This window comes from Neltuma alba, unplaced genomic scaffold (assembly GCF_004799145.2).
Source record: "Neltuma alba isolate B1F8T4 unplaced genomic scaffold, ASM479914v2 tig00013801_pilon, whole genome shotgun sequence".
NCBI classification, from domain to species: domain Eukaryota; kingdom Viridiplantae; phylum Streptophyta; class Magnoliopsida; order Fabales; family Fabaceae; genus Neltuma; species Neltuma alba.
The window spans coordinates 2,105-29,202 of record NW_021637919.1 but is presented as its reverse complement, the minus strand read 5'-3'; the positions used below and the strand labels follow the sequence as shown (position 1 = coordinate 29,202).

The window sequence follows — 27,098 nt, the reverse complement described above, 5'->3', positions numbered from 1 at the left end:
ATAAGACCCTAATTCATTTTGTCTCTCCATATTTATGCATTTTCTTCCAAGATATTCTTCTAATAATGGTAGTTCAACCAATACACTTGATTAGCAAAGATATTTTATGAAAGACAACACATATTTATTACAAATAACTAACTTAACTTATTTTCTTAAACTCCTCAAATTAGTCAACTAACTCTTATAATTAGGACCGAAGGTAGTATTAAAGATAAATCCTATCAAATGGCTTAAGGTACAAATTAAACCAAGTATATAATTAATTCTCAAAAGTTTAATATATCGTGAAACGCAAAAAAGAAAAAGAAGTAAAGGAACAAAATGAGGATTGTGAACATGAGACTTCAAAGATTCAAAATCATGATCAAGGTTTGTAAAATTTTATGCCACGCACCATTCTCATTGAATTAAATTGTCTGCCTCACCATTTTCATTTTGATCATGTTCCTTCTGCCATACACTACATATGCAAAGGGCTTTTTTAGATAAATACTATAAACAGTAATTCATTTTACTCAGATATCTTAGCATAAAAAAATTCATTGAGAATACACACTTCAAAATCGTTCAGGCAAAGATCGAGTTTAAATTTATAAAAAACTCGTTCTTACTAAGAACAAGTTTAGTGAGTCCCATATTAAAAATTGTAGAACTCGTTCTTGCTAAGAACTAGTTCAATGGATCCTACCTTAAAAAAGTGAAGTTGTTAACAACTTTGATTTGTTTTTTAGTGTCATTGTCTTTTTTTCTTCAGCTCCTCCGTCCTTCCATTATTCTTCTTCCTTTTTAAGTTTTTTTATTCTTTTGTAAGAGAGGTGGTGGTGTGTGCTATCTTCTTATATCTGTTTTGTTTCAACTTAAAACTTGATTTTTTTTACCTAATTAAGGTAAATTCTTTTGATTAACTTTTTTTATAATTTTTATGTGTATTTTCTTAAATGATGAGTAGAATTTTATATTTAGTCATTTTATATGTTGCCTTGTAGACCTTGTATACATTGAATTTTATATTTCTTTTATATTTTTCCAAATACTATAGTCAAACTCAATTCCCACTATGTAGTATTTGAAGAATTGTTTTTACTATAGACAAGTGACAAACTTAAAATTCAATGTATACAAGGTCTACAAGGCAACATATAAAAATGATTAAATATAAAAATTTAAACAAACTTAATATATAAAATGACTAAATATAAAATTCTTCCCATTATGTAAGAAAATACATGTAAAAATTAAGAAAAAAGTTAATAAAGAGAATGTACCTTAATCAGGTAAAAACAATCAAATTTTAAGTTGAAACAACATAGATACAAGAAAGCAGCACACACCACTAGCTCTCTTATAAAAGAAGGAAGAAACTTAAAGAGGAGGAAGAATAATGGAAAGACGAAGGAGTTGAAGAAAAAAACACAATGATGCTAAAAGACAAAACCAAAGTTGTTTAAGGTGTGAACAACTTCACTTTTTAAGATGAAACCCGCTGAACTTGTTTTTAATAAGAACAAGTTCTACAATTTTTAATGTGAGACTCACTGTATTTATTCTTAATAAGAATAAATTCTTTATAAATTTAAACTCGATCTCTACTTGAACGATTTTGAAGTATAGTATCTCAGTAAATATTTTTCATGCTATAATATCTGAGTAAAACAAATTACTGTTTATGGTATATATGTAAAAAAAAAAGCCTATACAAATTTAAGCCCAAACTCGTGCGTTCCGCGGATCTTCCCTTCAATTAAATTTCTGCCTCACCATTTTCATTACTTTAATATAGCGAAATTTCAAATTACCTTCAGATTACTTTAATAGGATGAATGAAAAAAAAAAACCCTTAAAAATGTTCCCACGTGCATGTAAAATATTTAGAGGCTCTTGCATGCGAGCTCCACGAGTACCTCTGATCCGTACAAATGCCCGCATAAAATAGAGAGTGGCATGTACGTACCCATTGTGGCAGCTAAGTCTCAAGAATCCAATAATGGAGTCGTCTTCTTCTTCTTCCCCTTTGAAAATCTACTTCATCCCCTTTCTCACTCCAAGCCATATGGTTCCTCTGTTCGAGCTCTCTCGCCTCTTTGTCGCACGTGGCCACCACGTGACAATCCTTACCACCCCTTCCAACGCTCGCTCTCTTCAGTCTTCGGCGGTCTCCGATCACAGTCATCTTCTTCGTTTTCAATGTGTTCAGTTCCCTTCCAGAGAGGTGGGTTTGCCCGACGGCCTTGAGAATCTCTTCCAGGCCACCGACTTCGATAGCGTTCTCAAGTTCTTTCAAGCCTTCGGCATCCTCCAGCAGCGTATGGAGGATTTCATGGAATCTGACCCCCCGATTGCATTGTATCTGACTCCTTCTTCCCCTGGACCTCCGACTTCGCCAACCGATTGCAAATTCCCAGGTTGGTTTTCGACGGATACTCTGTTTTTGCCGTCTCTTTGATTGAGGCTGTGAGAGGACCCGACTCGCCCCACCACAAAGCAAAGTCTGAGTCCGACCCGTTTCTCATACCGGGTCTTCCTCACCCGATCACCATGACATTATGCCAGCTTCCGGATTACGTCAAAACACCTGACAGTTTCGGGATGATGATGGAAAAGTTCAGAGGGGCCGAGTTGAAGAGCTATGGTCGCTTGGTAAACGGTTTCGTCGAGATTGAAGAGGAATACAAAGAACATTACCAGAAAATCATGGGCTATAAGATTTATCATCTGGGACCTTCTTTTCTGGTGAACAAAACCGATCAAGAGAAATCTGAGAGGGGGATGAAGAGCATGGTGAGCGACCATGAGTGCTTGGACTTTCTCAACTCGAAGCCACCGAACTCAGTGGTTTACATTTGCTTTGGAAGTTCGTGTTTCTTCTCTGATACACAATTACACGAGATAGCCTCTGGGATTGAATCTTCAGGCCACCCTTTTATCTGGGTTGTTTTCAGGAAAGATCAGAATGATGAAGATGATCAATGGCTGCCGATGGGGTTCAAAGATAGGGTGATGAAGAGAGAGAGGAGGGGGATGATCATTAAGGGATGGGCCCCCCAGGCCTTGATCCTGGAACACGAGGCGACTGGAGGGTTCCTGAGCCACTGTGGGTGGAACTCGGTGATGGAGGGGATATGTGCAGGGGTTCCGACGATAACATGGCCGTTGACGGCGGAGCAGTTCTACAACGAGAAGCTGATAACCCAGGTGCATGGGATCGGAGTAGAAGTCGGGTCAGAGGAGTGGACCGTCACCGCCGGGCACGAGAGGAAGAAGGTGGTGAGTAGGGATCGGATAGAGAAGGCAGTGAAGAAGATAATGGACGTCGGAGATGAAGCGGAACAGATGAGGAAGAGAGTGAAAGAGCTGGAGAAGAAGGCGAAAGCCGCCGTCGAAGAAAGTGGGTCGTCGCAGAAGAATCTAACATTGCTGATAGAAGATCTTGGCCGAAACAGAGCAGAAAGGAAAGCAACAGTCACCAGACCATAGGAGTTACTGAGTTAGCAAATACCGTTTGGTTCATTCTGGAATAAGCTCCATAATAAAACCAGACAAGACCATGACAGCTGGTCGCCCTGAACCAAGTTATAGAACAAGTGATTAGACTAGATTTTTTTTTTTCCTTCCATATTTCATAACTTCAATGTTTCTTTTTACTGTTGTTGTGTATTACTGGACATTCCTATAGATTTATAATTAAGTTTTAATGTTTTGGGATGAGTTTTATATGATTATTGTTCTCTTAGATCATGTTTACCAAGTTAAAATCTTATCTTTGAATTTTTTTTTTTAAAAATAGTAAATTGAGATCCGGGATTATTCGGACTAGTCCAAACAATCTGACTAATCAAGTCTAATCCAACCCAACCTCAAGTATCTACTGGAATAGACCAAATCATAAGCTCCCTTGTATAGATTGAGATCTTCTTTAGACTAGACCTTACATTGATGACTAATTCAATTCAGGCTAGTCCATGTATATACGCCCCTCCATCATGATGATCTTAACCACATTGTGGGAAAGCAACATATATAAATATATATATATATCAAAGCATTAGTGTACCTTCTTGTAATAGGCTCCTTTGTATTTTACCATGTTTTAATTAATATAAAACAAAATGGTATTAAAAAAACTTATTTATTTAGAAGGATTAATTTATTTCATAGAATAGAATTGAAGTATATATAAATCAAGCAATCAACTATAAACCTCTTGGAAACTATGCCGCCTGTATTCCTTGGAAAATTTATTTCCTAAGAAATTTGGTAAATTAAACCAAACAGCTTTTATGTTAAGAAATTAGAATAATGTCGGGAAAAAAAATCAAGTTCTTAAAAAAATATTTTTATTAAAATACACAATAATCTTATTTATTTTTCAAAATGGATGTAAACATATTTCCTTATTTTAAAATATGGAATATCCAAACTAGATCCCTCTGAAATATATGTCAACGCGAGATGAAGTAGAAAGAATATTTAAAAAGAAAAAAAGGTTTCACATTGACCCATAGAAACCTCCTTTGAAATAAACAAACATATGTAAGTACTACTTCCGGTCCTAATTATAAGATCTCGTTTATAATCTATAAACGAGATCTTATAATTAGGACCAGAGATAGTATAACATACTACTACTTCAAGCACTTAATATAAAAACTAATTGGACATTATATTTGATACTAAGTATAATACTTTAATATATTTTTCTCTGGATTTTATAATTTTTTTGGGTAAAATATCCTTATTAATTGTAAGGGGTTTCCACTAAGAGATAATTTCAATGTACAATAATTTTAATGTACACAATTAAAGAGAGTAGTTTAAGAAATTAGTTAACATATATTTGCTATAATTAACCAACTTAACTAATTTTTTTAATCTACTTAAATTTCTTATCTAATTCTTATATTAAAGACAGGAGTTAGGCATAATAACTAGAATGTTTTTGTAATCATTTTAGAATCATGTGTGAATAATTTCAGGAAAAAATGACCAAAAATGCTTATTAAATTTTAAATGATAAATAGGTGATTTTGAGAGATTTTGATATATAAAAATCATTACAATAATAGTCAAAACTATTACAAGAATAGTCAGTGTAATCTAATTATCATTTTGAAATTCAACAGGTATTTTTTTAATCATTTTTCGTAATATCTAATATATATAATTGTGTATTTTTTGTGACCACTCTAACAACCACTTTTGAAGCAAAAATCAATGTTTTGTGGGGATTCCATCCAAAAATTCGAAAAAATCATTAAAAAAAAGTAATTAATGAACTAAAAATCATGGTTTGGAGAGTTGAAACCATGATTTGTGGAAAAGCAATATCGTTAAGCTTTTGAGAAAATTTATTCTCTAAATTACCAAATCATTTTTTTCCCCCAATTCAAACATGCCCAAATAAGTTGGAAGGGTGGTTCTATTACACATGGGATTTCCATATACGCCTCGAAGGGAAGGGCACGAGAGTTCACCGAAATACTCCTCCAGTCTTTAATATAAGACTCATTCAACTAATTTGATTAGATTAAGGAAGTTAGGTAAGTTAGTTAATTATAAGAAATGTAACACGTTTTTCCTAAAATACCATAATCATCTTTCTTAATATCCCCTCTCCCTCTTCTACTTGATTATGGTTGAAGGAGTATCCATAGGGGTACTTTAGAAAAATTGATAAATATGAAAAATAGGTCTTATATTTAGGACCAAAACTAATTCAATAATTGGATCCTATATTAAGAATCAGAGGAGTATAAAGTAATGAGGGGAGAACCTGGCCATAAAAACCTGACCTAGGCTTGTCAAGAGTTCTTTTTTACAATACTTCACTCATATTATGTAAATTATGATTAAAAAGTAATTCTTGAATGGTCTTACTATCATTTCAAACAGTGAATTAGCAATAAAATTTTGTTGATAAATCAGTTTAGCCATACAATTTTGTTGCTAACTATAGTCTTCTCGGTAATGAAATTCAAGTAAAAAGGCGCATATACCTGCATTTGTTAGAAGAAGAAGAAGAAGAAGAACTCTTTGCCGGAGAATTCCCGGCGGCTTCCAGCCCAGCCCCCTAATCACTTACATCATAAAATTAAGAATGATTATTGAGCCAGCATGTCTTATTAATACCATCTCCGTTCCTAATTATAAAAGCTAGTTAACTAATTTGAAGAGATTATGGAAAGAAATTAAGTTAGTTATTTGTAATAAGTAGGTGTTGTCTTTCCTAAAATATCCTTACTAATCAAGCGTCTTGGCTTGAACTATCATTGTTAAAAAGACTATCTTAGAAAAAAATGCATAAATATGAGAGACAAAATGGATTGAGATATTATATTTAAGACTAAAATAAAAATAAGATAATGTCTTATATTAAGAACTGGAGGTAGTATTATAATGCCAAAAAAAAAAAGTTAACTCATTTACCTATTACAGGTCACTCACAACACTTCCTGTGAGAATAACAAGCCCTAATGAAAAATGATAAGTCTCTAATTAATGTTATCAACACGTTTTTTTTTATTTTAAATTCGTAACGTGTGAAATGAGCCAGAAATTGATTCACAAAAAAATGTTTTTAATTCATTTTTTAATTCTTAGTGCTACAATATAATTTCAGAAATTTTCCTTTCTCACTAGATATAAGAGAAATTCTTAGGTACTTTCAGAGTACCACCTCAATTGAACACTGTCCAATTAAATCATACCAAATCAGTGGATGGCAGGCCCCCATGTCAGTCTATATATGTGGCACATTTTCAATAGAAAAAATTTTATTAAAAAATTCTGTTAAAATTGTTTTCTCTCTCCCATTTTAAAACACACCACTCTTAAATTTTCTCTCTCTTCTGCGTCTTCCCTTCCCCATTTTTCCGGACTCTCTTTACTCCTCCTTTTTCACTATCCTTTGCCAGTTTTTCTCTCCTCTTTTCATCGTGCTCATCCTACCAATCCATTTGTTTCTTCTTTCTTTCTTTCTTTTTTTTTTGTAAATCCCTTTTTTCGATTTCTCCCACTCATATTGCATCCTCCCCAATTTCACCACACCTCAGCCGCCACAATGCCCTCCGCCTACGCCATTATTTTGTTAGCCAAGGTTGGCTTGTGCTCAAGCTCTTTGAAGAGTGTCACCCGAACATGATCTCATCTATGAGCACTCTACGAATCTTAAGATTATGAGAGCTATGTTTGCTCTCCCGCACTCCAGCTCCTTTATTCATCTTTCATCCTTCAACAAACTAAGTAGCAACAAAACAAAATGGGGCCAGATGGATTTTAAAAATTTTGAGGAAATGCAAGTGAGCTGTGTTAAAAAAAAGGGAAAGAGGAAACAATTTTAACAGAATTTTTTTAATAAAATTTTTTCTATTGAAAATGTGCCACGTAGATTGACATGTGGGCCTGCCATACATTGATTTGGTGTGATTTAATTAGACAGTGTTCAAATGAGGTGGTACTCCCAAATTACCTAAGAATTTCTCTTGAAACAAAGTTCTTGGGCGTGAGGCTAACTCAAATTTGACCGATTAAATTTAATCCTTTAAAATAATATTCCCATAAAAATATCAATGAAATTCGGAGACGCGAGATACGCGAGGAGCAATGTTTAAACGGAAAAACTCATTGGTCCGTACAAAAAGGATAAAGAGGGAAGGCAGGGACGTGGGGTGGGGACCCACAAATATAATGAGAATCGACAATAATAATCGCTTTTTTAACATCAAATTATTTTCCCCACAAATATTCATATTTGTATTTATTTTTCTAGAGAAAATAATAAACGAAGAAACTGACAAATGTAATATTCTAAATCAGGTATTTAAGAGTTAAAAATGACATAAGAGAAAGTAGTGACTGATATGGTATTTTGCAAATATATTTAAATGGCTAAAAGACCCTTATATCAAAAAGTTTATTTACAAATTCTGAATTGATAATGGTAAGTATAGCAAATGATAAAAAATATATTAACAGTGATAAATTATTTATTACCAAGCTGTAAACTATTAATTACAAGCGTTGAACAATCAATGACCAAAAATATATTGGCAATGACAAGTTTGATAGTTGTTTTTTTAAAAAAATATAATACGAAGACATTTTAATCATTTAACTATATTTACAAAATATCATATCAGACACCACCTATTCTGCTATCACTTTCAACTTTGATGTGTAGGGGTAAGCATTCGGTTTTTCAGTTCGGTTATTATTGATAACCGAATTAACCGAGTAGAGTAAATTTTAAACACCGAACCGAAACCGAATTAATCAAAATATTTCAGTTTGGTTAACCAATTAACTGAAATATATAAATAAGAAAGTGATTTTAATTTAGTAATAATAATAAAACACAATTACAACTATTAATTAATAAATATTTCATCATTTAATGTGATTTATTATAATAATATTTATTATAACCATATTTATTGAATATAAATATATTTAAAGAGTTCACATAAACCCACACATATATAAATATATAATATATTTATTTCGATTTTTCAGTTATAACCTAATTTTTTTTGTTTACTAACCGAACCAAACACCGAAACCAAATTATTAAAAAAATAAAAACTGAAATTGAATTTGGTTCGGTTTTCAGTTACAGTTCGATTTTGCTCACTCCTATGATGTGCCTGAATTGAAAAAATATAATTTCAAGTTATCTTTTCTGAAATTTTCCATTATTCCCTTTTTCTTGTGAACATAAGGAATGAGTGATCTACGGTGGCCAAAAAAGGGTGGTCTACATCTCTGATCTCTCCATCCTTAATTAAATTCCTGCACGTACTAGTTGACATATTTAGATAACTATTATCATGTCCTTACTTTATAAGATTATTTTTACGCTATTAATACAAAATAAATAGCTTTTTTACCGGTGAATATGATTTTTCATATAGAAGTAATAACGTTAACACGACAGATTAACTGAATAGTTGAAATTTTTTGTTACAGGAATTCGATAAATTTGTATGCAAAGCACAGAGTACCACTAGATTGATTTAGATATCTCTCACCAATGATACTTTTAAAGAGAGAATTTTTTTGCCACAAATTTGCCTAATTTCTTTTCTTTTGTCATTTCACCATTTATCAAAATAAAAATACTACTGCGATATTTTCGAATGATTAAGTGATGATACCTATATAATTTAACTAAAATTTGGGCCAAAGAATCATATGGACATACCTGTGAAGTTTTGACTGATCAATTTGATTACGAAGAAATCAAAAGTCACACATAAAAGATATTATTTCAACACAAATATCACAAGTTCGAATATAAATATCTAGTCAACATATTTGTCTTTTTCCCAAACGGTAGCCAACTTCTATTCTAAAGACACGGCCGATTTATTTTTCTTTTTATTTCATTATTTATTTATTTTATCGTCATCTATAAATTCCATCTTCAAAACCACGATGGTGGATGGCCATCTGATTCTCTTTCACAATGGAAGCTAATTCACCTCCTTTGAAAATTTACTTCATACCCTCCGTGGGCCCTAGTCATATTGTTTCTCTCTTTGAACTCTGTCGTCTCTTCGCCTCACGTGGCGTGCACGTGACCTTACTCACCACCCCTTCCTCCGCCGGCTTCCTGCGCAAACCTTTGCTCAGGGCCGAGGCTGCTGGTATTCGCATCCATGTCCACAGCCTCAAGTTCCCTTCGCAGGAGGTTGGTCTCCCTGAGGGCGTCGAGAATGTCGTCGGCGTTGACGACACCGACGTCGCCACCAAAGTTTTCCGTGGAATGGGCCTCCTCCGCCATCAAATGGAGCAGTTCATGGAGCAGAACCCCCCCGACTGTATCGTCGCCGATCTGTTTTACCCTTGGGCCTCCGACCTCGCGAATCGATTGGGAATCCCGCGGCTGTTCTTCGATGGATCCGGATCGTTTCCCACCTGCTTGTTGGAGTCCGTCAGACGACCAGGCTCCCCGCACCGCTTTGCAAGCTCCAAATCCGACCCATTTGTCCTTGCGGGTCTTCCCCACCCGATCACCGTGACTCTTTCCCGGCTTCCAGACTACGCCCTAACTACGAACGAAATAACCTACATGATGGATTCGTTCAGAGACTCGGAACTGAACTGCTATGGCCGCATAGTCAACAGCTTCGCCGAGCTCGAAGAGGAATACATAGAGCACTACGAGAAAACCACGGGGAAAGCCGTATGGCACGTGGGCCCCACTACTCTCCTGAACAGGTCGTCGGAGGACAAGGCGGAGAGGAACTTGAAGGCGGTGGTGAGCGAGGACGAGATCCTGAGTTGGCTCAACTCGAAGCAACCAAACTCGGTGCTTTACGTCTGCTTCGGAAGCGGCGCCTACTTCACCGACGAACAGCTGTTCGAAATAGCAAGTGCGATGGAATCCTCCGGCCACAAGTTCATCTGGGTGGTTCACAATAAAGGCCGAACGGAGAACGAAACTGAGGAAGACAGGCAGAAATGGATGCCGAGAGAGTTCGAAGAAAGGATGAGGCGGGAAGACAGGGGAATGATCATACGTGGATGGGCCCCACAAACACTGATACTGGACCACGCCGCCATCGGAGCGTTCATGACGCACTGCGGGTGGAACTCGCTGATGGAAGGGATCTGTGCCGGAGTTCCGATGATTACTTGGCCGTTGCACAGCGAGCAGTTTTTCAACGAGAAGCTTCTCGCGCAGGTGCATGGGATCGGGGTGGAGGTGGGAGCAGATGATTGGGTCCTAAATATATACGTGGAGTATGCCACCAAGAATCTGGTAAAACGGGACCGCATAGAGAGAGCTGTAAGGAAGTTAATGGACGGTGGAGATGAAGCGATGGACATAAGGAGGCGCGTTCGAGAGCTCACAGAGAAGGCTAAGGCAGCAATCGGAGAAGGTGGGTCCTCACAAAGGAAACTGACGGCTCTGATTGAAGATCTTCAAAGGCTGAAATCTATGAGAACAAAGGGTGGGATCGATGACGCAAAAGAGGGAGAATTTAAAAGAGAGAAGTAGTGATTCGGCGGTCTGCAAATGGATGTGCTGATGAGCTCGCTAGATCGTGTTTTGGTAGACAAGGAGTTTGGAGGAATGTAGCGGAAGTGGAATTAGGTGTCAGATCTGCTTTTCAGAAAGATAAAGCTGGAAGTCACTTTCCTGATCATACGAGGGATTTAGATGGCAATGTTGGTATAGGATAAAGTTTTTTGCTTATTGGGCTTTGGCCTTCTTTGTAACCAAAAAAAAAAGAAGAAGAGAGAAGTAGTGATGAATGAGTCCGACTGGGAATTCTTCAGCTCCTCTTCGCCTAAATCATCTTGGATTTCATTGTGCGTGTGCTTTTTTGTTTCGGCAGTTCTTAAGATGACATCTGGAACTTGATTTCTGTATGTCATCCATATCTTCTACCAAGCTTTCGCTTGCCCTTCATCTCAACAAAAAAAAAGATTTCTGTGTTCTGTGTGCGTGTGGCAAGGGAATTTGATAGAAAATATTTAACGGTAAATCATAAGAAAAACCAAATGATACAATTGGTCTAGGTTACTACATTTATATTATTTTTAATGGCAGTTTGACCAAATAAACGCGTCAACTAAACTGCATCTCTATCCTTAATACTACTTTCAGTCTTTAATTAAGGTTAGTTTTATATTCAATTTGGTTCTAAATATAAGAATCTAATTCACTTTATCTCTCATGTTTATCCATTTTTTAAGTAGTTCTTATAGTAGTTGCATATGTTACAGATCCTATTAAATGATAATTTTATCTAATACACATTATTGATAAGGGTATTCTAGAAAAGACAACACATATTTATTACTAATAACTAATCAACAAACTTTTTTAATATAGTCAAATTAGTCAATTAGTTCTTATATTAAAGACCAGAAGTATTATAAAATTTAGTCTGTAGTTTAATTTGAATTACAGAGATAGCATTATTTCAAATATTTGGTCGTTCAACTGTTTTTAACTATGTCATATATATTACTACCTCTGGTCCTAATTATAAAAACTAGTTGACTAATTTGAAGAGATTAAGAAAAAAAAGTTAAGTTAGTTATTTGTAATAAATATGTGTTATTTTTCTTAAAATATCCTTGCTAATCAAGTGTATTGGTTATAACTATCATTGCTAGAAAGATTACTTTGGGAACAAATGCATAAATATGAAAGACAAAGTGGATTGGGGTCTTATATTTAGGAGCAAAATAAAAGTCAAACATCATGTTCAAGTTCATTAAGTGGGGAAAAATGATCAAAAGGGTAGTTTTTATTCACTGTTTTTTCCATCAATGAAATTAAAGCTTTTACTCATTCATTGTACTGTTTGTTGTGGGGACAATGTAAAAAATGCGATGGATGATATTTTCGTCAATATATAGGATGCTGCTTGCACGGTTCTTTCCCGCAAACCAGTGATTGTTAGAAGTATTGATCATTAGTACGAGGAAGTTAGGGGTGTTGCTAAGATGGTTGGTCAAGGTGCTACGGGAAAACTCATTAGCTAAGAAAACTTTTGAGGAGTAGATGGGATATAATCATCATCATTGGTTAGGTTGTGCTTTGTACCAGCTCATAAATATAAACGGAAAATTAATATGCATTCAGCACTCTAAAGTATTTTTCTAAATATATTCAATGTTCTATAGTATTTTGAAGTTAATTCAATATCCAAAAATATTTTTCTAGGTACATCTAGCCACTTAAATTTGAAGGTTAGTGTTAAGTGAAAGTACTCTAGTTTTTTTTTTTTGGAAGTATTTTTCAGGAGCAAATTTCATCACCTCGCTGTTAACTATTGAAAAAATCCATTTAAGTAAAGGTACTTGTTCTCTTCCATGTTTTCAGTCCTGAAAATGATTGAGGATTAGGGTTCAAAAGATGGAAGATAGAAAATATTTAGGATCAGATGATCAGGAAAAAAATGAAAAACTAATTATCAAAATTATTAAAGATGGGTACCAAATCGTAACTGTAACTAAACCCTCGGAAGAATCACTAATTGAATTGATATATTAACAATGGTATGCTAAACCTCAGTACCATTTAATATTAACAATGGTTTACATCATATCAATATGAAAATAAAATAAAACAAGAAAAAAAGGCTGTAACAGGCATAATGAAGATTAGAAAATCAGCATTTTTGGCTGAAATTATTTCACAAAAACCAAACAAAAAACAAAGCAATAATGGAACAAAATTCTATAGTGTGAAGAAATAATGTAAAGAACAGAGCAACAATAATCAGCCAAATATAGACCGCACTTTAAAGAGGCCAAAACTTCATGAAGAAGAACGACTAGTTCTATAGCCACAAATTTTAACAAAAAAAGACCACAATGAGATGGAATCAAAACAATTGATAGTAATAAAAAAGATAAAGAAGAGCCTCAGTTTTACTTTACTTTGCTACTCCAAATCAGAGCAAAAGGTTTTAATGATCAAAGATAACAAATTTTTCCTCACCCTTCAACACAGTTAAAAAGACAACCACAATACCACCACAATCAACTATTAGAGGCATCGCCGGAAGCTCACTAGGAACTTGGTCTCCACCGATGACCGCTCAGAATTCCGGCATAACAAAGGTGGGTCCGCCTTGACCAAACCCTCCAATCCCTTTCATTCTCAAATCCTTTTTGGTGCTCCTTGCTATGCATTTTATGTTTTACCCTTATTTCTTTTTTTTTTTTTTAATATTTACATGTCAAAGCACAACCAGTATTTTTTCCACATCACCTTGTCCAGTCATCAAGCCATATAAGGAAAATAAACACTGTTAGTGATAGCTCAGCATTTTTAACACCATTATTTTGGAGTTCAGGTCCTTCTTAAACTATAGGGACTAATGTTTGAAATGGGAGAAAATTACAGGGACCAAAACCTGTGGTTTTAAACTATAAGGACTAAAACCAAAATGAGATAAAACTATAGGGACCAAAGATTATATTAACCCTTTAACAATTATAAAAACAAAATAATATTAAACCTAAATCATTCGATCTTAATCTAGCTGATCCAGGCCACATGCATAAACACAAAAACCTATTGCCAGGCAAACAAATTTTCTTTGAATTTGGTTGAAATTATTATTGTGTATATATCTAATTTTTTCCCTATAAATATATAACTCCCATGTGTGTGTATTCAAGTCCGTACATGTATTCAAGTCCGGTACAATTTTCTTTTATTCCTTCAGTTTTCTTCTACACGTACATTTTATGCAACTTTATTTTTATCTTTCCATATTTCTTGATATGTTTCAATAGAATAAGGTGGAGGAAGCTAAGTTTCTATACTTCCTAAGGAGTGATTACCATTGATGTATTTCGTAACTTTTTTTTTTTTTACAGGATTGAACCAAAGAAAATACACAAATGCATAAATAATCATAATCACCATCTGATCTGAAAGAAGGAAAAAAAAAATCATAATCATTTGTTTTATTATTATCATTATAGGAAATAAAACTGCCAATACACTTTCGAATGCATCCTAGTATAACATCTGAAAGGTAACCCCTAGCTAATACTATATCATTTTGTTTATTATTAAAAATAACCCGCGAGAAATTCGTGCTGACCTTTTTTAAGAACATTTTCTTAATAAAAACAAATTAAATGAAGGAGGCTGATCTTTGTCTGGCCTTGTGCCTTGTTTAGCAAGATTTTCAGCATTATTCCAAAAAAAAGAAAGTAGGAGTTATATATATGTGTCCCTCCAAAAAAATTATTATCTCAAGCCCTAAATATAAAATCTGGTTTATATTACAAATTATGTTACGAACAAGATATTTTATTTACAACTGGAGGTAGTATTACCTATCAGTCTTACCTCGTTTATTTGTAGATATAATTTATAGTGTAATTTGCATTATAAATTTAAATTTATATTTAGGACGGGTGGTACTAGTAATATTTGGCATGTAGCTAGATAATGAACTTTCACTAGTAACGTATACTGAGACCTAATCATAGTTAAAATGGAACTTCATTATGAAAATAAAATTAAGTAATATATATATGTCGAGTTAGGATTTAATCATACGCAAGATAGAGATAAAAAAAATATATATATATATATACACACATACATGGTATGCAATTTAAATAAATTTTATAAGCTAAATATTCATGGCACTTAATATAACACCCAGCACTGCTTTATATATTGAAAAGTGAAGTTATAACTGGGGGAATCACATCAAAGAATTAAATTTAAAAATTATTTATTAAATGTGATACCAAATTTACCATCAGAATCAAAAAATTTCCGGGACACGAGAGATGCGAGGAACAATTTTTAAAACGGTAAAACTCATTGGTCCGTTCAAAAAGGGCACATTTTTGGCTGTGGTGGGTCATCGTCCAACACCTTTCCACATGCATAATTTCTCGTACTTTTTGTCATCACATGCTTCATGGGAGTCAATAATCATATGAGATTTTTGAATTAAATGATGATGCCTATATAATTTAATTAAAATTCAGTCCAAAAAAATAATTTAGCTAAAATTTAAGAAAAATCTCACAAAAACTACCTTCGAGTTTCTAAATCACTAATAAAAAAAAATGTGTTAATATTTTCAAGTCTGGTGTTGTTAAAACCTATTAAAATATTGTTATCAAATTTAACTTGAGATTCGTTAATTCCAAACTTTTTCCTGGGAGATTCTCCCTAAAATTTATTCATAAATAAAATGATGCACGTAATATTGTTGTTAAAAATATACATTTACGATGTTTTGACTTGTAAGTTGGATCATAAAGATACAAAAAAAACCACATATAAAAGGTTCTCTTTCAATTAATAAGTCTGCAAATTCCTATAATTTTACCTAATTTTGAATTAGATACTTATAATATTTTTTTTATTATTGGATCTTTAGACTTCTTTTACTTCAATAAATAGTCCTTTTCATATTTCGTTCATACTGCTTTAAAAGGTGTTACTTATTCTAAGAACATTCTTATAATGATGTAAATGAATTAATAGAAGGGAAGATGTTAGTCAAAAATGAATTATGATGCTCTTAACTTACAGAAATTTTTTTAAAAATTTGCTTTTCAACGGGCCTAAATTAATTAGGAACGGTACCTGTAAAGAATCTCCTAACGGATATCTTGCCTACCACTCCGTGCTCCTGTGTTTCCAAGCGGGATCAAACTCCTAATCTTGGTTAAGGTCAAATGACGCTACAGCCATTTGATCTAAGCCTTCGGTACTGATCAAACTATTTTTGATCGTCTATAAATTACTTTTTCACAACCACCATCCTTATCCATCTCATTCTCTTTCACAATGGAAGCTCATCCCCCTCCTTTGAAAATTTACTTCGTACCCTTCGTGGCCGCTAGTCACATTGTTTCACTCTTCGAACTCTGTCGTCTATTCGCCTCACGTGGCCTGCACGTGACCATCCTCACCACTCCTTCCACCACCCGCTTCCTTCACAATTCCTTGCTCAAGGCTCACGCTGCTGGCCTTCGAATCCATGTCCACAACCTCAAGTTCCCTTCCCAGGAGGTTGGTCTCCCTGACGGCGTCGAGAATCTCATCGGCGTCGAGGACTTCGACGTTGCCGCCAAAGTGTACCAGGGAATGCGCCTCCTCCGCCATCAAATGGAGCAGTTCATGGAGCCAAACCCGCCCGACTGCATCGTCGGCGACATTTTTCACCCTTGGACCTCTGACTTCGCGAACCGATTGGGAGTCCCACGGTTGTTGTTCGATGGATCCGGCTTGTTTGCCGCCTGTTTGTCGGAGTCAGTCTGGCGGCCTGACTCCCCGCACCGCTTTGTAAGCTCCAAATCCGACCCGTTTCCCCTTCTGGGTCTTCCCCATCCGATCACCATGACTTTTTCTCGGCTTCCAGACTACATCCAAACTACGAACGGAGTAACCACCATGATGGAATCGTTCAGAGACTCGGAACTGAAGTGCTATGGCCGCATCGTCAACAGCTTTGCAGAGCTCGAAGAGGAATACATTGAGCATTACCGGAAAACCATGGGGAAAACAGTCTGGCACGTGGGCCCCACTACCCTCCTGAACAGGTCATCGGAGGACAAGGCGGAGAGGAACTTGAAGGCGGTGGTGAGCGAGGACGAGATCCTGAGTTGGCTCAACTCGAAGCCACCAAACTCGGTGCTTTACGTCTGCTTCGGAAGCGCAGCCTACTTCACCGACGAACAGTTGCTCGAAATAGCGAGTGCGATGGAATTCTCCGGCCACAAGTTCATCTGGGTGGTTCACAGGAAAGACCGAACGGAGAGCGAAACTGAGGAAGACAGGCAGAAATGGATGCCGAGAGAGTTCGAAGAAAGAATGAGGCGGGAAGACAGGGGAATGGTCATACGTGGATGGGCCCCACAAACACTGATACTGGACCACGCCGCCATCGGAGGGTTCATGACACACTGTGGGTGGAACTCGCTGATGGAGGGGATCTGTGCCGGAGTTCCGATGATTACGTGGCCGTTGCACAGCGAGCAGTTTTTCAATGAGAAGCTTATAACGCAGGTGCATGGGATTGGGGTGGAGGTGGGGGCAGATAATTGCGTCATGATCATGGAGCATGCCACGAAGAATCTAGTGAAACGGCACAGCATAGAGAGCGCTGTAAGGAAGTTAATGGACGATGGGGATGAAACGGTGAAAATGAGGAGGCGCGTTAGAGAGCTGGCAGAGAAGGCAAAGGCAGCAATAGAAGAAGATGGTGGGTCCTCACAAATGAATCTGACGGCTCTGATTGAAGATCTTCAAAGGCTGAAGTCTATGAGAACAAAGGCTGGGATTGATCATGAATAGAAGGCAATGAATTTAAAAGAGGGATGAATAAGGCTATCTAGGAACTCCTTGGATTATCATTTTGTAATCGCCTTGGATTTTATGTGTGCCTTTTTTTTTCTAGGTTAACAGATGGATCTGTGTGGGCGTGTTTAATTTCGATTTTAATTAAAAAAAATTTGAGTGGAATAAGGCAAAATAAGATAATAAGGAAAGGTTGAAATCAATCAACACATGAAGCGGGGGAAAAAATATTAAAGAGATCAATTTTATATATTAATCGCAGCTTTTCCATGCATGAAAGCTTTTACCTTTTTTTTTTGTGAATTTTTATTTATTTGCTTAGGGAATATCATTTGCAATTCTTGAACATTATTCATTCGTTTTATCAGGCACGTAAATTAAAGCAGCAAAAACCTTCGTTTTCAAGTCCCTTTTGTTTTTTAAACCAACAAGAGTTGGTCCAATTGGTAAGGAGTCAGCTCATAATTCACAAGGTCATAAGATCGAATCCCGTTGCTGATATGATGACTTTGTTGGTGGATGATCTGTAAGTACCTCTGTAAGCGCTCTCTGAGCCTGGAGGCATGTCCTTGTCCAGGTGAGCTCCCGGGACCTAACTGACCTAACAAAAACTTTTTATTAGAGCAGGTTAAGATTGCTCCGATTTTACAACTTCCTGGATGACATTGCTCCAAAAAAAAAACTTGTTCGCAGTTAGTGCCCTTTTGTGGAAACTTAGGAGGCAAAAATAGCCTTGCTCCCTTTTTGAAACAATATTATTGTTTTAATAATTAAACAACGCACACTAACATTATAGAAAGGTAATAATATGATGAACATCCTGCATTAATCAACCCAACATATGATAATATAAATACAATAAACTGTTCGTGATTTGCCCTAAATTATTCAGGAATAACACGTGAGGTGAAGGCCGAGTAACTCCCTTTAATTTTTACGCCATGAGAATACAATTAAACATCCTTCATATATAACACATGATTCACAATAGACTTTTTATATAGCTTAGGTTCACTAATTAATTCATGCATGGTCTTGACCAACTAACTTCAAATCTTAACAAAAACTAATATCAGTTTAATATCCCGGCCCAACAATATAATTACTATATTAAGATTACATCTTAAAATACAAGAATGTTCAATTAATTAAATCAATCACACAATTCTTCTGCCCATTATTGTCCAATATTTTTTAAGTTTATGTACATATTTCTTTGAGTTTAATCTAATTATTTTATTTTTTAAATATTTTAATTTCCCATATATTCAAACATTAAAAAACAATATAATTTCCGGGGAAAAACTTGAATTATTATTTTGTCATTGCACATCTTCTGTAGTTTGTTTGCTTATATAGGTTTTGGCAAGTTATTTCAGGTGAAAGATTAAATTTCATGGCAAAAAAAATTCCTAAAACGTTTTACCAATTTTATTAAATAAGAGGAAGCATTAGCGAACACACAATGCATTATTTGGTTAAAACACACACACACACACACAATGCATTAGTGACCTGACCCCTACCAAGCAGCCAGCACACATAACCGGGGAAAAAAAAACAAATCCATGATTCGATTTCTAATTCTGGAGTACTCCGCCGGTATCTTTGGTAGCTTCAGATTGCCGGAAGCGTTGGAGTTCTTCAATCAAAACCGTGAGATTGTTGTGAGAAGATCCACCTTCTTCCACCGCCTTCTTCGCCTTCTCCGACAGCTCCTTTATTCGGCTTCTCATCTTCGCCGCCTCTTCTCCGCCGTCCATCACCTTCCTCACGGCTTTCTCAATCATGTCCTGCGTCACCAACTTCTCCTTCGGCTCGTACGCCGTCAGCCCGTACTCCTCGCACCCCACTACCGCACCGCAGCCGTGGACCTGAGTCACGAGCTTCTCGTTGTAGAAATGGTCGAAGTACAACGGCCATGTTATCATCGGAACGCCGGCGCTCACGCTCTCTAGAACGGAGTTCCATCCACAATGGGTCATGAACCCTCCGACCGCCGGATGGCCCAGAATCAACAGCTGTGGGGCCCACCCTCTTATGATCATACCCTTGTTCTCGCTCTTCATCTTCTCTTCGAACCCTCTCGGCATCCATTTCTCCCTCTCTTCTTCTGTTTCGTCCTCTCTCTTTCCGAACACCACCAAGATGAAGTTGTGGCCGGAGGATTCTATTCCGCGCGCTATCTCGTAGAGTTGGTTGTCCGGGAAGCTCCACGCGCTTCCGAACGCGATGTACACCACCGAGTTGGGTTTCTTCGAGTTCAAGAAACTCAGACACTCTTGCTCTCCCACCACGCTCTTATGGCTCCTTTGAGTTTTCTCTTCGGTGGACCTGTGAATAAGCGACGGTGGTCCGATCGGCCAGAGCTTCTTCCCTGTGAATTTCTCGTACAGCTGCGTGTACTCCACGTCGATCTCGGCGAAACTATTGACAACGATGCCATGGCTTTTCAACTCTGCTTCTTTCATAACTTTCCCAAACTCATCAACACCCTTGGGTAGTTTCGCAGGATTTGGAAGCTGAGACATTGTCATGGTAATCGGGTGGGGAAGCCCCGGCACAATGAACGGGTCGGAGTCGGATTTTAGTGTCTTCTTGAAGTCATCATCTTGGAGGAGTTCCCCGGTGGATTTTATCATGCAAGCGGCGAAAGCACAGTAGGGGAAGAAAACAAGCCTGGGAATGCCAAGCTTTTGAGCCAAATCCGTGGTCCAAGGGAAGAAGAAGTCGGCGACGATGCAGTCGGGCGGGTTTTTCTCTATGAATTCCTCAATGGGTTGCCGGAGAAGACGAAGGGCCATGTGGATTTTGGCAGCTCCGGCGCCGTCTGATACGGCGACGAAATTCTCAACACCTTGGGGCAAGCCCACCTCTTGGGAAGGAAAATCGAAGGTCTGAAATCGCAAATGGCTATGAGGAGTACTGTGGAAGGATTTTCCGACGTTGGAAGGGGTGGTGATGATTGTGACGAGTTGGCCTCTGTTAGCGAAGAAACGACCCAACTCGCAGAGAGGAACCATGTGGCCTGGTCCTGGATATGGCACGACGTAGACTTTGAGAGGACGAGCGGAGGAAAGGTCCATGGCGGCGGTGATTATTTCAGTCAAACGTTGAGCTTGAAACTTGCAATTGCCGACTGAACAAGGAAGAGGTTGTGTCTATACCATGATGCTGTCGGCGTCTAACTTGATTTTATTTATGCTGATAATTTTTTTTATTACTTTTATTTTTTTAATGATTCACGGAAATAGAACTATACATGCCTCGCGAGGAATGCGTTTTCATTTGCTCATCCATTAAAATAACCCGCGAAGAGCACGCTAGCTATATGAATACTATTCCACGTACATCTGAGTGTGGTTCAATTTCTTGTTTATGCATTCTTCAGGAAAACTCCTTCCCAGTTATTTCTTGTAAAATAAAAAAAGGCCATGAGTTAGAGCAGTTTGGCTGATTAGTGATGAAAAAAGTTGACACTAACATGTTATGTTATGAATGTGTTGGAGGTCTTTGTAAGAACATGGTGGGGCATATTTTATAGTGATAAAGTGGTTTAGGCTGTGTATGGTATGAAGGATTTGGAAAGGAGGAAAGGGAGAAGGAAGGATTTTAATCATTTCATTTTGTTTGGCAAAATAAAAATTTTAGGAGGGAAGAAAAATTTTATAAGATTTTAATTTCCTTCCCCTCCCCTCCAAAATTGGGAGGATTTAAAGGGAAAGAACAATATTTTGCCATGTTGTGACCATTATGGACATTGAACTTGAGACTAATCCCTTTTGGGTTTGGAGCGGTTAAGGAATAGCCCTCCGAATAAGTGCGCTTCTCAGGATGCAAATTTGTGTTCTCCTCCTTATGAGGGTGAGGTTGCTACCACCTCAACCAACAGCTTGTTGGTTATGCCCATGTTTATTTTTAATATTCCTATATCATCCTAAACTCTTTTCTTCTTCTCTCTGGATGCAAACGCTACTCTCTCATTTCCCATACCTGACACAAAGTCAATATAATAACAAACAGATTGTCCATGTCATATTTTGAAGAGTTCAGTCAAAAGCCAATAACATAACAAAGAGATAAAAATTAAAACATATAATAATTATTAGGGTTAAGGTGCGCTCAACACCGAACTATTTTTCCAGGTGCGTCCAGTACCCTAAAGTAATTTTCAGTGCATCCAGTGTCCCAAACTAATTAAAACGGTGCATCCATATCCTAGGCTAATATAAAAGTTAAGTTTGACCGTCACCTTGCTAACTCAGCCGAAGGTTGATTGAAAAATCCTATGTGGTAGACACGTAGGCATCTGATGTGTATTATTTTGACGAGTTAAGATGCGCTCAGCACCCTGAACTATTTTTCCAGGTACGCCTAGTGTGCTAAAATAATTTTTAGCGCATCCAATGTCCCAAACTAATTAAAACAGTGCATCCATATCCCAAACTAACAGAAAAGTCTCGTTTGACCGTTGCCTTACTGATTTAGCTGAAGATTGACTGAAAAATTCTACATGGCGGACACGTAGGTGTCTAATGTGTATTATTTTGACTAAAGCTCCCGAGACGAGCCCAGTGGTGGCGAGTGTTTTCTCGAAAGGCGACGGCGAAGTCAACAGAGTGACCAAGGAGAAGTTTAATGTGTTCTACGTGGAGGAAAGCAAATGCGAGTCGGATGAAGAGTTAACAAAGATGGAGATGGAAGTGTGCTGTGACGGCGATTGTGGTTTCAGATTAGAGTGGTGGAAGAAATGGGATAAAATGTTAAAGACGAGGATGGAATTGAATAGGTGGTACATGCACCAGAATTTAAGAGGGTGGATCGGTGGTCTTTTTTTTTAAGTTTAAAAACTGGCAGAAGATAAATGTTAGAAGAGGAGGAAAAATTGAATTTTCAGTTAAAATAATACACATTAGACGCTGCATGTCCGTCATGTAGGATTTTTCAGTCAACCTTTAGTTGAATCAGCAAGGTAACAGTCAAATGAAACTTTTCTGTTAGCCTGGGATGTGGACGCACCGTTTTAATTAGTTTGAGATACTGGATGCACCCAAAAATTATTTTAGGACACTGGGCGCACCTGAAAAAATAGTTTGGGGTGCTGGACGCACCTTAACTCGTCAAAATAATACACAACAGGTGCTAACGTGTCCGCCATGTAGGATTTTTCAGTCAAACTTAACTTTTCTGTTAGTCCGGGATATGGATGCACTGTTTTAATTAGTATGAGACACTGGATGCACCAAAATTACTTTCGGACACTGGGTGCATCTGAAAAAATAGTTCGGGATGCTAGGCGTGCCTTAACCCTAATTATTATTATATATTGTAAGTATAATCATAAAATATAATTTTTACTGACAAAAATATTATAGAATATAGTTTTAAATAATGTTAAATAAAATAAGGGTAAAATTGTCCATATAAAAATATTTTTCCTCTCTTCCCCTTATGAACCAAATAAGGTAAAATTAAAACTCCTCCTCTCCCTTTTTTTTTTTTTATAAATCCAAACAAGGTAATATTAAAATCCCTCCACTCTCTTCTCTTTCCTTTTCCTCCATTAAAATCCTGCCTGCCTTCCCTTTCTTCCCATTAAACCTAACAGTTAGACTTGGATTATTTGGATTAACTTCAATTAAAAATAACCTTGAGATTTTCACCAAAAAGAAAAGCTTCAGATTGCTTGCAAAAAGTACTACTATCTAACTTTTAATTTGGTTCTAAACATAAAACCTCAATTTATTTTGTCTCTCATATTTATTTATTTTTTAAGATAGTCCTTATAGTAGTTGTACATGTTAAATATTTTTGTCAGATAATACTTAATTAACTAGGATATTTTAGAAAAATAACACATATTTATTGTAAATAACTAATTTAACTAATTTTTTTATTTTATTTAAATTAGTAAACTAGTTTTTATATTAAATAGAAGATGCAGTATGAAGTTTCATGGGCCACGTGCGATTGAAAGCCGTCGATGGAAAGAAAACAATGGCATGTCAATTGCCAAGGATCAATAATCACCCCAAGTTAACAGAATATAATAAAATATTTTCGAATGCACTCGCTTTCCACGAGTACTTCGTTTCACGAAATAAATCAACACAGACACATATATATATATTTTACACATGGAAAGAAAGAAAACATTTTACGATATATACAGAAGCCTGAAATACTTTTTTAGAAACTGATTTTTAATATGCTATTCTTGGTCTCTGATTTGCATAAGGCCATGGGTATTAATTAATTTTGGTTATAAAAAGCCGTATCCGCCGTCCTCGGCCACTACCACATCGAAGAAGAGTGAGAGTTTCGGTAAATTGGGCATCGATAGATTATGGGCTCTCTTCAACGTCCCTTCAAGCTTTATTTCGTTCCATTTCTCACTCCCGGCCACATGGTCCCACTCTTCGAACTCGCTCGCTTATTCGCTGCACGTGGTATCCACGTGACCTTCTTCACCACTCCTGCCAACGCCCTCCTCCTCCGTAAAGCCGTCGACAAGGACGTCGCCGCCGCCCGTCCTATCTCCTCTCCACGTCCTCCACTTCCCTTCTAGAGAAGCCGGCATCCCCGATGGCATTGAGAACCTCCTCGACGGTGCCGTCGATGCCCAAACTCTTTCTGGCGTCTGCAAAGGCATTGCCATCCTCGAGGAACGCTTCCAGGACGCCATTCTCCAAAACCCACCGGACTGCCTCGTCGTCGACTTTGTATACTCGTGGGCCTCCGATTTGGCGGCCCGACTCGACATCCCCGCCATCGCCTTCAACAGCTTCTGCCTCTTCAGCGTATGCGCCATCCACTCCTTGAAGTCTTTTGCCATGCCGGGTTCGGGTCCTTTTATAATCCCGGATCTACCCCACCAGATATCCATGAATTTTCAGCCTCCAGAGGAATTCAATTCAGCTATGGTTTCGCGAATAGAAGCTTCGTACAAGACCAATGGAATCATCATGAATAACTTCGCGGAGCTTGACGGCGAGTACGCTGAACATTACGAGAAGATCAGTGGGCATAGAGTTCGGCATATTGGGCCGGCCGGACTTATTCACAGAACAGCGGAGGAGAAAACAGAGAGGAGCCATAAGCGAGCATAAGAGCGTGGCGGGTGAAGGAACACGAATGCCTGAGTTGGCTTGACTCGAAGGAACCCAACTCAGTGCTCTACGTCTGCTTCGGGAGCTCCTGCCGTTTTTTTTTCCGACCCCAACTCTACGAGATTGCAAGCGGGCTGGAATCCTCCGGGTGCGACTTCATCTGGGTTGTCTCAGGGAAGGACATAACAGAGAACGAAACAGAGGAAGAGAGAGAGAAATGGATGCCGAAGGGTTTCGAAGGGAAGGTGAAGCGCGAGAACAAGGGAATGGTGGTGAGGGGGTGGGCCCCACAGCTGTTGATCCTGGGCCACGAGGCGATCGGCGGGTTCATGACTCACTGCGGGTGGAACTCGGTGGTGGAGGGCATAACTGCGGGAGTTCCGATGATAACTTGGCCGGTGCACAGCGAGCAGTTTTACAATGAGAAGCTGATAACGGAGGTGCACGGGATCGGGGTAGAGGTGGGCACAGAGGAGTGGGCCTTGTGGGTGTTCGACGGCGGGAAAGAAGATGGTGACCAGAGATCGTATAGAGAAAGCAGTGAGAAAGGTGATGGACGGTGGAGATGAAGCGATGGAGATGAGAAAACGAGTGGGGGAGCTGGCAAGAAGGCGAAAGAAGCAGTTCAAGAGGGAGGCTCATCGCACACTAATTTAACAGCACTGATCACCGAGCTTATCCGGTGGAGAGAGGCTAAGCCACTTGATCAAATCCAAAAATGTGAAATGTAGGGGTGATAGTCTAGGAGGCTCAATTTTTTCCCAGAAATTTTTTATTTTTATTTTTGTTATGTTAAGAATTTTTTTTTTTAATCTCAGCTTGATTTAATTTTCTATTTTACATAACCTCTTTCTTTCTTTCTTTTTTGCCCTCTCTCTCTCTCACTTTCGACTTATTTCTTCTCTCCCTTTGTATGGCAAGCTAATAAGTTTGGGCAGAAATGGATCCTTTTAAGTTTGAAGACGAGTTAGATTAGTGGTGAATTCTTATCTATTTGTAAATATGCTCCGTCATATGGTTTTTCTAATTAATTATTGTTGATATTACTCAGTGAAAATATAACCGATAGTTCTCGGTAAATTGAGAAATATGCTATAATTAATAAAGAAGAAGAAAAAAAAATTCTTCAAATTTTATATCATGAGAATTATTTACGTAACATTATACGGATATATCGTGCTTTCTGGTTTCTTGTTTTCATTTATAGTGGAACTAAAAACTATGAAGTTCAGTTCTATAGCCCCGGCTTCAGTGTTAATTGTATTTAATTAGGAAGAAATTAATGATTGTTGGTGAAACATGATTAATAGAGCTATATCTCCTTATATTGGACTTGAATAATACAGTGATGGGATACATGATAGATAGATTATGGGCCTGTTTGGGAGGACTTAAGAAATTCCCTATAAACAGATTTTACGTAAGTCGAGACAAAACTCTTCTCACATATTTATCTTGTGTTCCGTAAATAATTATTAAAAAATAACTTTTAAGCTATTTATAAGCTGTTCCAAACAGACCATATATATATTTATCTCATTTTTCTCTTACACAGCTTTTTAATCCAAATTAGACGTCTTACCCTGTGCATCGTGGGATGATACATTCTTAGAGTCTTTTAAGTAAGATGTAATTTTTGAAAGTAATAAATTTATCATACCTATATGTAAATAAAATGATTAGGTGAATAAGTGACCTGGAATATTGGTGAAATCGCGAGACATTTCAACTCCAGAGTAGGGTTGTTCACGGGACGGATCGGGACCGGAACAGGCCCGTTCCGGTTCCGTCCCGATGAACAGTAACGTGACAGATTTTATGTCCCGGTCCCGGTCGGGACAGCACGGATCCGAGACGGGACCAAGACGTCTCGAAAATATATATATTTTTTATTTTTTAAAATTTTTTTAAATTTTTTTAAAAAATCTGATTTTTTTTAATTATATTTTTTTTGAGTTTAAATCTTATAAAAACATCTTTTTATTTTCTTTTTTATTTGTTTGGGCACTCTTAAACAAAAGCTCAAATATTACATATAATAGTCATTAAAACTCTAAACAAAAGCTTTTAACACAATAAAAATTCTAATCATCAATAATCTCAAATCATTAACAAATATAAAACTCTAAATAAATATATCCATAGTTCCATACAATAGTCTCAAATATTAAAAAAATATA

The 27,098-nt window shown here is 37.1% G+C and overlaps 5 protein-coding genes and 1 pseudogene across 5 annotated transcripts; 5 read left to right on the top strand and 1 right to left on the bottom strand.

Moving 5' to 3' along the window:
* Positions 1–1,987: 1,987 nt before the first annotated feature.
* LOC114739209 (UDP-glycosyltransferase 73B4-like) lies at positions 1,988–2,446 on the top strand. The gene has a single exon (XM_028927260.1). The coding sequence runs from the start codon at positions 1,988–1,990 to the stop codon at positions 2,444–2,446; it is 459 nt and encodes a 152-aa protein (XP_028783093.1).
* A 92-nt stretch (positions 2,447–2,538) lies between these two features.
* LOC114739208 (UDP-glucose flavonoid 3-O-glucosyltransferase 7-like) lies at positions 2,539–3,477 on the top strand. The gene has a single exon (XM_028927258.1). The coding sequence runs from the start codon at positions 2,539–2,541 to the stop codon at positions 3,475–3,477; it is 939 nt and encodes a 312-aa protein (XP_028783091.1).
* A 5,986-nt stretch (positions 3,478–9,463) lies between these two features.
* Positions 9,464–11,002, top strand: LOC114739207 (anthocyanin 3'-O-beta-glucosyltransferase-like). Its single transcript, XM_028927257.1, has one exon. It carries the CDS (start codon positions 9,464–9,466, stop codon positions 11,000–11,002), a length of 1,539 nt encoding a protein of 512 aa, XP_028783090.1.
* A 5,295-nt stretch (positions 11,003–16,297) lies between these two features.
* LOC114739206 (scopoletin glucosyltransferase-like) lies at positions 16,298–17,806 on the top strand. Its single transcript, XM_028927256.1, has one exon. It carries the CDS (start codon positions 16,298–16,300, stop codon positions 17,804–17,806), a length of 1,509 nt encoding a protein of 502 aa, XP_028783089.1.
* A 1,583-nt stretch (positions 17,807–19,389) lies between these two features.
* LOC114739204 (UDP-glycosyltransferase 73B4-like) lies at positions 19,390–20,895 on the bottom strand. Its single transcript, XM_028927255.1, has one exon. The coding sequence runs from the start codon at positions 20,893–20,895 to the stop codon at positions 19,390–19,392; it is 1,506 nt and encodes a 501-aa protein (XP_028783088.1).
* Positions 20,896–24,642: 3,747 nt separating this feature from the next.
* On the top strand, positions 24,643–25,649 carry LOC114739210 (UDP-glucose flavonoid 3-O-glucosyltransferase 7-like; annotated as a pseudogene).
* The last annotated feature ends 1,449 nt before the right edge of the window (positions 25,650–27,098 follow it).